This window comes from Podarcis tiliguerta (genome assembly GCF_965153285.1).
Source record: "Podarcis tiliguerta genome assembly, chromosome: 3".
In the NCBI taxonomy this organism is placed as follows: Eukaryota; Metazoa; Chordata; class Lepidosauria; order Squamata; family Lacertidae; genus Podarcis; species Podarcis tiliguerta.
In genome coordinates, this window is record NC_139536.1 from 110618253 (window position 1) to 110632190 (window position 13938).

At 47.6% G+C, this 13938-nt stretch overlaps 1 protein-coding gene across 2 annotated transcripts in view; it reads left to right on the forward strand.

Moving 5' to 3' along the window:
- SIL1 (SIL1 nucleotide exchange factor) overlaps positions 1 to 13494 on the forward strand; it is a 55682-nt gene extending 42188 nt beyond the window's left edge. For both annotated transcript variants that reach the window (XM_083435393.1, XM_083435394.1), the window contains 3 exons: positions 2585 to 2681; positions 7497 to 7661; positions 13066 to 13494. In XM_083435393.1, coding sequence (XP_083291519.1) covers positions 2585 to 2681; positions 7497 to 7661; positions 13066 to 13419 — 616 coding nt within the window. In that variant the 3' untranslated portion in view covers positions 13420 to 13494. The remainder of the gene's footprint in view (positions 1 to 2584; positions 2682 to 7496; positions 7662 to 13065) is intronic.
- The last annotated feature ends 444 nt before the right edge of the window (positions 13495 to 13938 follow it).

The following is a 13938-nucleotide window of genomic DNA, read 5'->3' on the forward strand; positions in this document are numbered from 1 at the left end:
TCCAATTGCATTGCTCGATTATACAGTGGTTTTCCAACATCCATCTGCCGCTTACGGTCCTGAAATGTTTCTCGCATCACAGAATTAAGCTCATGTGGTAGCTGGCACTTCTTGCTTACATTAAAAGGCTTGTTTCCTTCCCGCTGCCATTTTTCCAGATGCCTCTTTCTGCCAAAGCCTTTCGCCTCGATAAGTTCACTGCAAGCCCAAAGGTGCATAACCGTTATTTCATATTCAACAAGGTCCTTGCTGGCAATGGAAGTTTACATAAAGCCTACAAGAAACACTACTAAAAACAGGGGTCAGCAACCTTTTTCAGCAATGGGCTGGTCCACCATCCCTCAGGCCATGTGGGGGGCCGGACTATATATTTGGGGGGGGGGGGCGCGCGCGAATGAACGAATTCCTATGCCCCACAAATAACCCAGAGATGCATTTTAAAATAAAAGCACACATTCTACTCATGTAAAAACACCAGGCAGGACCCACAAATAACCCAGAGATGCATTTCAATAAAAGGACACATTCTACTCATGTAAAAACATGCTGATTCCCGGACAGTCTTGTGTGCCGGATTTAGAAGGTGATTGGGCCGCATACGGCCCACAGACCTTAGGTTGCCTGTTGTGATTGTTTACTTGTTTAGTTGTGTCTGACTCTTCGTGACCCCATGGATCAGAGCACACCAGTCACTCCTGTCTTCCATGGCCTCCCGCAGTTTGGTCAAACTCATGTTGGTAGCTTCGAGAACACTGTCGTCCCCTTCTCCTTGTGCCCTCCATCTTTCCCAACATCAGGGTCTTTTCCAGGCAGTCTTCTCTTCTCAGGAGGTAGCCAAAGTATTGGAGCCTCAGCTTCAGGATCTGTCCTTCCAGTGAGCCCTCAGGGCTGATTTCCTTCAGAATGGATAGGTTTGATCTTCTTGCAGTCCATGGGACTCTCCAGAACCTCCTCCAGCACCATAATTCAAAAGCATCCATTCTTTGGCGATCAGCCTTCTTTATGGTCCAGCTCTCACTTCCATACATCACTACTGGGTTTCCATTCCTGCCCTTTCCTGCTGCATTATATAGCATACTTTCTACCTGTTGCATATCCCCTTCATCACAATTCATTGTTCCTTTATTTTCGGCTTATTTCAGTTCATTACCGAATTCCCATCCGCAGTTATTATTTCAAATGAAATAATACGGACCTGGGTGGCGTTGTGGTATAAACCACTGAGCCTCTTGGGCTTGCCGATCAGAAGGTCAGCAGTTCAAATCCCCGTGAGCTCCCGTTGCTCTGTCCCAGCTCCTGCCAACCTAGCCATTCGAAAGCACACCAATGTGAGTAGATAAATAGGTACTGCTACGGTGGGAAGGTAAACGTTTCCGTGCGCTCGTTTCCGTCACAGTGTCCCGTTGCGCCAGAAGCGGTTTAATCCTGCTGGCCACACGACCCAGAAAGCTGTCTGTGGACAAACGCCGGCTCCCTCGGCCTGAAAGCGAGATGAGCACCGCAACCCCATAGTCGCCTTTGACTGGACTTCACTGTCCACGGTCTTTACCATTTTTTTACCTTATCTATTATTTCGAATGAAATAACCTCATAAAGTCTTGATGCTCCACTTTGAGTGTTCCCGTGTGAACGGGGGACGTGGTTTTGTATTCCCGGCGCACAAGATGTCGCAGAAGTTCCATGTGGCGGCATTGTGAGCTCACATGCTCCGGACTTGGGAGTTTCTAAATGGACATGCCCTTTGTCCCGTGCAACGATTTGGATGGGAAAATGGGGAGGAGGAAGCCTCAAGATTGTCTTGCTCCTCCTCCAGCCTCTTGCAAATGTTACACACCCTCCCTTGTGACTATCGCGGTGTGAAACAGACGCACCCTTTTGGTCTTTAGCCATTCTGACCAGGAGGGAAACGCAAGAACGTCTTTCTTGCACTGTGATGCTAAGACGGACAAATTGTCTGATGAAATCTTATTAAGGCAAGACGATCCCTTTGCTATTGAGCATGCAACAGCTGGCAAGTAACGTTTTCGTTTTCGTTTTGGGGGGCTTTCCCTGTTTATTTCTGCAGACGTGTGTATTTCACACAGGTAAATACCGTATTTTTCTCCGGACCATAAGACGCACCTAGTTTTGGGAGGAGGAAGACAAGAAAAAAAATATTGAATCTCAGAAGCCAGAACAACAAGAGGGATCACTGCGCAGTGAAAGCAGCAATCCCTCTTGCTGTTCTGGCTTCTGGGATAGCTGCGCAGCTTGCATTCGCTCCATAAGACGCACACACATTTCCCCTTACTTTTTAGAGGGAAAAGGTGAGTCTTATAGAACAAAAAATACGGTGTATACTCTGTGTGAGAAATGAACTAGAGCTGCTTGCATTTTCAGTCAGCAGGTGGCGCCTTGCGAGGCAAAATAAACATGGACGCTTTAGAGTGATAGCAATAGGACTCAAAGGCTTCGTTTAAAACCTTGCAGTATCTTTCTCAGAGTAACCTGCCCTGCAATTGTCTTTTGTAGAAGTGGGATTGCAGCAAAATTTACAGGACACTGAAGTATCTCTGAGCCTAATGAGTTCCATTTCTCTTCCCAGCAACCCCAAAATACAAGTCGCTGCGATTGAGGGAGGCGCTTTGCAAAAACTGCTGGTGATTTTGGCCACAGATCAGCCCCTGGCTGTGAAGAAAAAGGTAAGGTGTGCCTGGCTGTCTTTCAGGAGCAGCTTGGATAATTGCATTTTGTACGAGAACGCCTGTAGACCTCTGTAGGTGGACGTACGTAGACCTAAGGCTAGGCTGTGTTTTGGCTGTGCAAACAGATCAGGCCAATGCACTGAACAAGCGTCACCCCTCAAATTAAAAATGGTTGCATCCCTTCACTGGACAGCTAAGTTTAGCTCCTTAGGCTGCAATCTTCCTCCTGCAGTAGCCAGACCTAGTCATTTCCAGACTTGATAATCTCATTTAATTTGAGAGGGCTGGTTATCTGACGTGCTTTTGCACAGCTATAGTATCAGACCACTTAGAGAGGCATCTGTCCCAGTGGTTCCCAGTATATGTTAGATTGAAAATGACACTACGGAGAGAAAATACTAGATTTTCTCTAGATATACTAGATTTTCGTGCCGAATTCGTTCATTGTTGGGTGCTTGTAGAAGATAGTTTTTGCAGGACTATTTGCAACCTTATCAGGATTGCAAATTTACTCAGGAAGTTGGTTATCCTCTGCCGCCTTTTGTACATCACATGTGTCGGTCCGAGCACATTTTTCTCCTTGTGGGGTCTGAAAAAAATGTCGTTCCTATTCCTCCGTGAACTAAATTCTCAGTCAGCTACAATCTAAAGCATGCCCCAGAGCTCCAATGCTGTATTTTGAAATAAAATTAGCTTTGAGAGAGCAGGAAACAGTGAGATGGGAGTATGTGTGGCCTAGAGATATATTAGAGGCCACATTAACACGTTTCCCCACACTTTTTGTTGGGTTCTCCTCTGTCCTGTAATCTTAATAGGAACCCAAGATAAGGAAAAGCAAGTATATCTAGGTTCCACCTCCAATTGGCAAAACTGGGCACCTGATCAGTTCAAATAAATGTTGACGGCGATCAGAGGGTTCAAACATGTACCCTCTGAACATAGCTCAGTTGGTTAGAGCGTGGTGCTGATGATGCCAAGGCTGTGGGTTTGATCCTGGTATGGAAACAGCTGCATATTCCTGCAGTTGCAGGGGTTTGGACTAGAGAAGAAGAAGAAGAAGAAGAAGAAGAGTTTGGATTTGATATCCCGCTTTATCACTGCCCAAAGGAGTCTCAAAGCGGCTAACATTCTCCTTTCCCTTCCTCCCCCACAACAAACACTCTGTGAGGTGAGTGGGGCTGAGAGACTTCAGAGAAGTGTGACTAGCCCAAGGTCACCCAGCAGCTGCATGTGGAGGAGCGGGGAATCGAACCCGGTTCACTAGAGTACGAGTCTACCGCTCTTAACCACTACACCACACTGGCCCTCGGGGTCTCTTCCAACTCTACAATTCGGTGAAAGTACATTTCATAAGAATGTACGGAGGGCATGCTGCGTCTGTTAACTGGAGTCAATATATAGCCATCATGTGCAAGGGTCTTTATGTACAGTGGTACCTCAGGTTAAGAACTTAATTTGTTCCAGAGGTCCGTTCTTAACCTGAAACTGTTCTTAACCTGAAGCACCACTTTAGCTAATGGGGTCTCCTGCTGCTGCCACGCCGCCAGAGCACGATTTCTGTTGTCATCCTGAAGCAAAGTTCTTAATCTGAGGTACTATTTCTGGGTTAGTGGAGTCTGTAACCTGAAGCGTATGTAACCCGAGGTACCACTGTATTCCAGTTGTCTTTAGTTCTTAAGGTAAAAGGTAAAGGTACCCCTGCCCGTACGGGCCAGTCTTGACAGACTCTAGGGTTGTGCGCCCATCTCACTCAAGAGGCCGGGGGCCAGCGCTGTCCGGAGACACTTCCGGGTCACGTGGCCAGCGTGACATCACTGCTCTGGCGAGCCAGAGCCGCACACGGAAACGCCATTTACCTTCCTGCTAGTAAGCGGTCCCTATTTATCTACTTGCACCCAGGAGTGCTTTCGAACTGCTAGGTTGGCAGGCGCTGGGACCGAACGACGGGAGCGCACCCCGCCGCGGGGATTCGAACCGCCGACCTTTCGATCGGCAAGCCCTAGGCGCTGAGGCTTTTACCCACAGCGCCACCCGCATCCCCTCTTTAGTTCTTACGTTGTGCTAATTGAATTTATTCTCTGCTGCAATAATAATAATAATAATTTGAGCATGGTTATTCTCTGGGAATTATAACGAAAGCGCAATTGCATGCTCTTTCCTGGGTTACGTTGCCATTTGCTAGGATTGGCTTTTTGTGATTGCATCCGCAGCACCGAGGCCCTTTTGAAAGGCAAGGCGCTCTCATTGCGTGGTCTGTTTTCTAGAGCGCTGCGGGGCAGACTGCCCTGTACGGTACAGACTTTCAGGAGGGAAACTTAACTCACCCCACTGGCAGGCTTAAATTTCGGAGGCTAACGAACATCGGAATAGACATTCAGGGGATGAGATAATTGCTTCATGCAGCTCAGTAATCCGCCTCCAGCAGTGACCGATATCGGATGCTTTTGCAAGGGGCAACGCCTGATAATGCCCCCAGCTAAATGTTCAGGACTGATGGGCCCGAGTGGGTCGGTGCTTCGCCGCTTCTTCAGCGATCAATTTACTCCCTGGTGCATGAGATCCAGTTACCCTTATCTTATCCAGCAGAGTTACTGTTGTTGTTGCCAGCCACAAATGTTCCCCCATAAACCTCCAAGCCTCTGCGTTTAATTCAGAGACCCTTTTGCAACGGCAGAGTAAATAGGTAGCGCCTTGTATTAATTCGCGAGGCTCTACTGTATTCAGGGCTGCGCTGCCAAGAATGTTACAAAGGCTAGGTCTCCCTTCTCACTGTGTTTAGAACCCCGAGTTTCTCTGGATGTGTGCTTGCCACAGGGAAGCAAAAAAAGGTACAAGAGACTGATGGATAGGTTCATGTAACAGTGAAATGCTTCCCGATTGAGAATCCCTCACTAGATGCAGACCCTTATATAAAGCGGAAATATATTTACGGCATGTTCCTGAAAGCTGCACTGAGCGTATTGTTAATCTTACAAAGTGTTCTAACCGTCTCCTAGAGGGAAGGCAGGCAGAGAGTGGAGAACATCCTCATTCAGTCCACCAAAGTTAGGTTCTTAAAGTATATTGTCGGTTTTTTTGTTTTGTTTTTAATGTTTGTCTCCATCTCGGGTGTTTAGCAGCATCCAAATAGTTTAGCAGCATCCACTAGTACAGTGGTACCTCGGGTTACATACGCTTCAGGTTACATACACTTCAGGTTACAGACTCCGCTAACCCAGAAATAGTACTTTGGGTTAAGAACTTTGCTTCAGGAAGAGAACAGAAATCGTGCTCTGGCGGCAACGAGAGGCCCCATTAGCTAAAGTGGTGCTTCAGGTTAAGAACAGTTTCAGGTTAGGAGAGGCCGGACTAAGATGTGGAGTTATGCTTCAGAGATCCAGACCGCGGGGAACTCCGAGAAATTAATACAGTGGTACCTCGGGTTACATCCGCTTCAGGTTACATACGCTTCAGGTTACAGACTCCGCTAACCCAGAAATAGTACTTTGGGTTAAGAACTTTGCTTCAGGAAGAGAACAGAAATCGTGCTCTGGCGGCAACGAGAGGCCCCATTAGCTAAAGTGGTGCTTCAGGTTAAGAACAGTTTCAGGTTAGGAGAGGCCGGACTAAGATGTGGAGTTATGCTTCAGAGATCCAGACCGCGGGGAACTCCGAGAAATTAATACAGTGGTACCTCAGGTTACATCCGCTTCAGGTTACATACGCTTCAGGTTACAGACTTTGCTAACCCAGAAATAGTACCTCGGGTTAAGAACTTTGCTACAGGATGAGAACAGAAATCATGCTCTGGCAGCGCGGCAGCAGCAGGAGGCCCCATTAGCTAAAGTGGTGCTTCAGGTTAAGAACAGTTTCAGGTTAAGAACGGACCTCCGGAACAAATTAAGTCATTAACCCAAGGTACCACTGTAAATACAATTTGGACTATAATTTGATCTTTTTTATTTTAGTTTTTTATTTTAATTGAAGTATTATGATTGGATATTCAATTGGATGTTTTTTATCGGAAAATCAATAAAAATGATTTTAAAAAGAGAGAACAGTTTCAGGTTAAGAATGGACCTCCAGAACAAATTAAGTTCTTAACCTGAGGTACCACTGTAATAATAATAATAATAATAATAATAATAATAATAATAATAATAATTTATTGAAAGATTTTTATAAGAAGAGAAAAGAAAGGACGGAAGGAAGAAAACCGAGCATTGTTGATATAGAAGAGATAGCTGTGCGATGGAAGAGAGCCTGTTTTCTACTCGGTCTGCGTAGGGGGTGGGAGTCTGTGAAAGTCTGCAAAATATTGTGAAGCCAGTAGGGAATGCCAGGTGCCTGGGCATTTTCAGAAACCGAAAAGTATTGTTATTTATAAATGATTGTAATCTATGAGACCGTTTCCCGGAGTGAAAACCTCTTTATTGGGTTCCTTCAGACTTTGGCTCTACAAATTCCCCAAAGCGAAACCGTGATGAAAATACAGTGGTACCTCGGGTTACATACGCTTCAGGTTACAGACTCCGCTAACCCAGAAATATTACCTTGGGTTAAGAACAGGATGAGAACAGAAATTGTGCTCCAGCAGCGTGGTGGCAGCGGGAGGCCCCATTAGCTAAAGTGGTGCTTCAGGTGAAGAACAGTTTCAGGTTAAGAACAGACCTCTGGAATGAATTAAGTACTTAACCCGAGGTACCACTGTATAGACAAATTGTTTATTAGGGGCAAAGGATGTGGGGGGGGGCACGTGTCGGAGGAGTTGTGCGGGAAAGCTTTCGGCGGACCAGAAGCGTCGCCAACGCCCTTGTTGTGTTTTGTTCCCAGGCTCTCTTTGCTTTGTCGTCCATGTTGCGGCAGTTCCCCTATGCTCAACAGCAGTTCCTCAAGCTTGGAGGCCTTCAAGTGCTTCGGCATCTCTGCACAGAGAAAGGGACGGAGATGTTGCACATCCGCATTGTGACGCTTCTCTATGACCTAGTCGTGGAAAAGGTAAGCGGAGCTGTTGTGCGGCACAGATTAGCGGGAGTAATAATAATAATAATAATAATTTTTATTTATACCCCGCCCTCCCCAGCCAAGGCCGGGCTCAGGGTGGCTAACAAGCAATAATAAAAATAAGTTGAATGAATACAACTTAAAAACGAGATTAAAATACAACATTAAAATATTGAAACAATAAAATATTAAAATGCAGCCTCATCACAGGAGGAGAAAGGAAAAAGAAAAAAGAAAGAGAGTGGAGGGAATCAAATTGACTCCAAGCCAAAGGCCAGGTGGAACAACTCTGTCTTACAGGCCCTGCGGAAAGAAATCAGATCCTGCAGGGCCCGGGTCTCATGAGGCAGGCCGGGGCCAGTGTTGAAAAGGCCCTGGCTCTGGTTGAAGCTAATCTAACTTCCTTAGGGCCCGGGACCACTAGGGTGTTGCTATTTATGGACCTTGAGGCTCTCCGTGGGGCATACCGGGAGAGGCGGTCCCCGGGTATTTATTTATACCCCGCCCATCTGGCTGGGCTTCCCCAGCCACTCTGGGCGGCTTCCAACAGAACACTAAAATACAATAATAGTGAGGAGGAGTCAGGTGCCCCTGGAAGAAGAAATTCATCCAAACCCTCCTTTTAGCCGGGGGGTGGGGGGGAGGGAGAGAGAGAGAGAGAGAATATGAGAGCTGTATTTTCATCACTACTGGAGTAGAAGAACTGGAACGGTGGAGCCGAATAAGTGTGACCTCCTTCCATTGGCAGGTGGCTGTTCATCTGTCAGTCACCTGACACCACGACGGCATCAGGTGGCAACTTGCTAGAGTCTCCCCAGCTCTCATCCATTTTCAAAATGATTCACCTAACACCCCTTACAGGAATCCTGCAAGTTAGGGCATTATCACCGTTCCCCTGCGAGAAGGTGGCTGGCTTCCCGCTGCCACCTGGCTAATTTGTCCAAAGACAGAAATTCAGACTAAGTCTTCCAGAATTGCAGCTCTGAATCTGTTTGCTCAAACCTCGTGTGTCTCCTCTGGAAAAGGCAATTATCTTGCTCTGTATCGATGACTCATCATTGCCCAGAATCTCTTTACAGGGAAAACTTTGAAAAAGCCGTGGACGATTGCGTTTGGCATGCCGCGATGCGGCAAGTTACAAATTAGAGGCCATCCTCTGAATGCATTATTCTGTTTATTGAATACTTCCTTTTTCTAGAGCTCAGTAGTGTGACATTTAGGGATGCGGGTGGCGCTGTGGGTTAAACCACAGAGTCTAGGGGTTGGTGGTTCGAATCCCCGCGACGGGGTGAGCTCCAGTTGCTTGGTCCCTGCTCCTGCCAACCTAACAGTTCGAAAGCACATCAAAGTGCAAGTAGATAAATAGGTACCGCCCTGGCGGGAAGGTAAACGGCGTTTCCGTGCACTGCTCTGGTTCGCCAGAAGCGGCTTAGTTATGCTGGCCACGTGACCCGGAAGCTGTACACCGGCTCCTTCGGCCAATAAAGCGAGATGAGCACCGCAACCCCAGAGTCGGTCACGACTGGACCTAATGGTCAGGGGTCCCTTTACCTTTACCTAGTGTAACATTTTCGTACATAGGCTTGTTTAATGCACAGATGGCTGTGGCCCTCCACATATGAGGTTGGATTCCCCAACCTGCATCGCCCTCGGCCAGCAAGGTGCAAAGGTCAGAACGATGGGAGATCAGCTGTAGAGCAATGACTTATGGAGGACAGAAGGTTCTCCACTCCTAATTTAGTGCATGGCTGGTATCACCTGCTCCAGTTCCTCAGCTGATGATGGAAGGAGATGAAGACTGCATCTCAAGGTGCAGTTGAACCTGCCTATGTTGTTTAACCCATTGCAGATGAGCTTGGGCACAACCTGCTTCCTCAAAAGCCATTGGCTTGGCTCAATAATAATAATAATAATAATACCGTCATACCTCAGGTTCAATGTGCTTCAGGTTGAGCGCTTTTGGTTGTGCTCCATGGCAACCCGGAAGTAACGGAGCACGCTACTTTCGGGTTGCGCCGCTCGCACATGCGCAGATGTTGAAAATGATGTCACGCGCATGCGTGGAAGTGGCAAAACGCAACCCGCGCAATCACAGACGCGCCGTCGCATCTTACGTTCTATTCAGGATGCGAACAGGGCTCCGGAATGGATCCTGCTCGCATCCTGAGATACCACTGTAATAATAATTTTATTTATACCCCGCCCATCTGTCTGGGTTTTCCCCAGCCACTCTGGTCGGCTCCCAACAGAGGACTAAAAACAGAACAAAACATCAAACATTAAAAGCTTCCCTAAACAGGGCTGCCTTCAGATGTCTTCTAAAAGTCAGATAGTTGTTTATTTTCTTGACATCTGGTGGGAGGGCGTTCAGCAGGGCGGGGGTCACCACCAAGAAGGCCCCGACACCCACCCGCCCCCTGTCCCCCCAAAAACAGTACTTCTGTCTTGTCAGGATTCAACCTCAATCTGTTAGCTGCCATCCATCCTCCCACCTCCTCCAGGACCTTCACCGCCTTCACTGGGTCTGATTTGGTAGAGAGGTAGAGTTTGCCTTGCACTTCTGTGCATCAAATTCATGATATAGCAAGTAGGAAAAGGCGAGGAGGGTGGGGTTGGGTGGCAGAGTTGGCAAGTCTTGCAAAGGGCATCTGAGTAAGCTTTCTCCACACCTCGAGTCTCTCGGGCCTGAGTGGCCACCTGGCTTTGCAGAATGCATTGCTGCTGTTCTGCTTGCCCTTTTGGCTTATGCACCCAACGTGCAGGTTACAGCGAGGCATCTCAGGAAGTCTTTAGCGGAGCCCAAAATGCGGGGGAGCATGGCATGTTCCCAGGGCGCGTTCCCCTATAATTTGGCTGATTTGACTCTGTTTCGATGGGTTGAGAAGAGCAATCTTCCTTAATGATAATATAGTAGCTAGGAGATCCTTGTGATTAAGATCTAATTAATGAAGCACATATATAGCAATTACCACAGGAGGCTGCCAAGTTAAAAAAAAAAAGCGCAGGAATGCTTAAAAAATAATACAGCACCCCAACTTCCTGAGTTTTGTGTCTCGCAGCACTGTGCTGTAAGCAACCCTTTTACTGCACATGGTTGGCCGGCTGGCCGTGCCAATGCGTGAGTCTTGCAGCTGGAGCTCAGCTTCTTGGCTGCGTCCACATTGATTCTTCCTGTGGAAGAAGAAGAGCCATTTCCCCTTTGACTACCACTGCGGTAGCCCTGATCTAGCAGGGGGAGCTCGATAATTGTACAGCATGATGGTTTTTTGGGGGGCGGGGGTTGGGGGGAGCTCCCTGTGTGCGAAATCCTGCTTCCTCCTTCTTCTTCACACCTACCATATTTTTCGCTCCATAAGGCGCACCAGACCATAAGGCGCACCTACTTTTTTTTGGGGGGGGGGGAATTCAAGGGGAAAAAATGCAGCTCTTGGGGGCTTTTGCAGGAGGTGGAGGAAGTGAGAGAGCATCGCTCTGTCCCTTCCCCCACATCCCGCAAAAGCCAGGGATAGCCGCGCGAAGCCTCCACAGGGCAGCAGGATGAAGGCTCCCCGCTGCCCTGCGGAGGCTTCCTGGGCTACCCCAGAGCTACTCGACCCAAAGAGCAGGTCGGGGAGCAGCAGAAAGGCTGTGCACAACCTTCCCGCTGCTCCCCAGGGCTGGCGTGGCTTTCCCCCACCGCCAGCCCCACAAATTCGGGGAGCAGCCTTTCCACTGCTCCCCAACCTGCTCTTTGGGGAAAGCCACCGCCAGCTCCCCACGCTTTCCGCTGCTCTCCGCGCTTGTGGGGCTGGCGAGGGAAGCCCGCCCCCCCCCCAGCCCCAGGGACCACACATTCGCTCCATAAGACGCACAGACATTTCCCCTTAGGTTTTAAGAGGGGGAAAGTGCATCTTATGGAGTGAAAAATATGGTAACTGCCTCCGCTTCCTCATGGAAGCAACAGAAGGATGAAATAGATCGTACTAGGGACTCAGCTACACTAGCAAAGAAAAAGCGTTTTATGTGCGTTGTATATACATTATAGCACTGTGTCACCAGATGGCGCTGTGGAGTTCCATTTTTGCTAACCCAATTTCTCATGTGAAGATTACAACGCATTTAACTAAAACGCTTCTTTGATGTGTCTAGATCCAGCCCGGGTTGTAGCCAGCTTCTGGTCTGGTTGATTTCAATCCTTAGAGGAGCTTCTCCTTTCCTTTAAGGGTTACAGGAGACTAGGCATCCACATCGTGGATGTTTGAAAATTCGATTTCAAAAAAGCCAAAGGCCCAGTAATAATAAAACTGCTAGTACATTTGCAAAGCGAAGCAGCGTCCAAGGTGGTTGAAATAAATAAGAGAACTTGATGATGACTGTTTTGTTGAAGAATGGAAGCCTTTTTCGGACTGTTTAAAGAAATATATACACCGTATTTTTCGCTCCATAAGATGCACCTGACCATAAGATGCGCCCAGTTTTTAGAGGAGGAAAACAAGGGAAAAAATATTCTGAACAAAACAGTGGATGTATGATTTTTGTGGTTCATGCTGTGGCAGCCTCCTCTATCGCTAGAGTCCCTTATCTCCCCTCCTGATCGCTTGCTGATCAGCTGCTAAGCGGCTTTGTTTCAACACCCCCTTCCCACTTTCAAAAAAAAAAAAAAAAAAAAGGACAATCTGCTTTTCAGCCCTGAGCAATTGGGCCCCAGGGACCACGCATTTGCTTCATAAGACGCACAGACACTTCCCCTTACTTTTTAGGAGGAAAAAAGTGTGTTTTATGGAGCGAAAAATACGGTAAATATGACGACTTCACGAGCAGAATTTGAAATATGAGCAACAGAAGGAATGAGAGACTACAGCATTGAAAATATTGTGCAGGGGGGTGGGTGGGAAGAGAAATTAAAACACCACAGAAAATGGGATGGGAAGTTGGAAGAAGGATTTATGTATTGAAGTATATACCTTATACTTGAGACAAGGGTGGCGCTGTGGGTCAAACCACAGAGCCTAGGATTTGCTGATCAGAAGGCCGGCAGTTCGAATCCCCACGACGGGGTGAGCTCCTGTTTCTCGGTCCCTACTCCTGCCAACCTAGCAGTTCGAAAGCATGTCAAAGTGCAAGAAGATCAATAGGTGCCACTCCGGCGGGAAGGTAAACGGCGTTTCCGTGCACTGCTCTGGTTCGCCAGAAGCGGCTTAGTCATGCTGGCCACATGACGTGGAAGCTGTACGCCGGCTCCCTTGGCCAGTAAAGTGAGATGAGCGCCGCAATCCCAGAGTCGGCCACGACTGGACCTATTGGTCAGGGGTCCTTACTATATATGTTAAGCTTTTGAAAAATTAATAAGAAGTTATTACCAAAATAAAATAAAATAAATGAAAGTGCAGGATAATAATTTTAAGGAACTTTATTGCAGCTGTCGCTCAAGGACTCGCCGGATGACGACGACCAGTTCCGGGAGAGAGCCCAGCAGTACAGCCAAGTGATCTTGCTCCCAGCCATTGTCGAACAAGGCTGGTGTGGGATAATTCCTAACCTCCTGAGGATGCCAGAGCACGACGCCAGGGAGAAGGTTTTGAAGACCGTGCATGTGCTGCTAGCTTCCTGCAGGGACAGCTACAAAGCGGATCACAGCCTCAGCCATACACTGAGCCTCCTTCGCCAAGAATACGAAGTGCTGGCGGCAGACGAACAAAAGGAAGGGGAAGACGACGGCTATTTTAAGGAAGTCCTCAGCTCTATAAATAGCCTGGCCCAGCAGCTGAAATGAAGACTTTAACGTAGCCTTGCTGAGACGTTCGCCGGTAAATTTGGGGACGTTGCGCAGAATAAACCACTGAACAAACCTTTTGGCTTTGTGCAGTCCCTTAGGTGCCGAGTAAGCCCATACGCTCGTTACAGAGTGAAGACTAGCTTCGTATTTGCAGTTGATGGTGTGTTTTATTTCGGGAAATCGCCATAAGAAGCAGGGTTTAAGGTGTCCCTGCAGTCATCACCTGCGAAAAGAAGAGCCTCGCATTTCAAAACAACTCTCTGAAGGGGAAATGGTCTATACAAAGGAGTTCAGCCAGCGCATGGAGTTGGTTAGAGCAAGTCTGCTGCCTTGGTCACGTCAATAGAAATATTTTTAGAATGTGAGTATTAAGAGGGCGAGTGTATCCTACTCTCTTTCTTATTTGGAAAGGCAACTTCCTGTGAAAAAAGATTTTACCCAAAATGTACAAGATGCTTTCTTTAACTGTTGTCTCTTTCCTGTGTATTTTCGAAGCCGGTTTCAACTTTCTGGTTT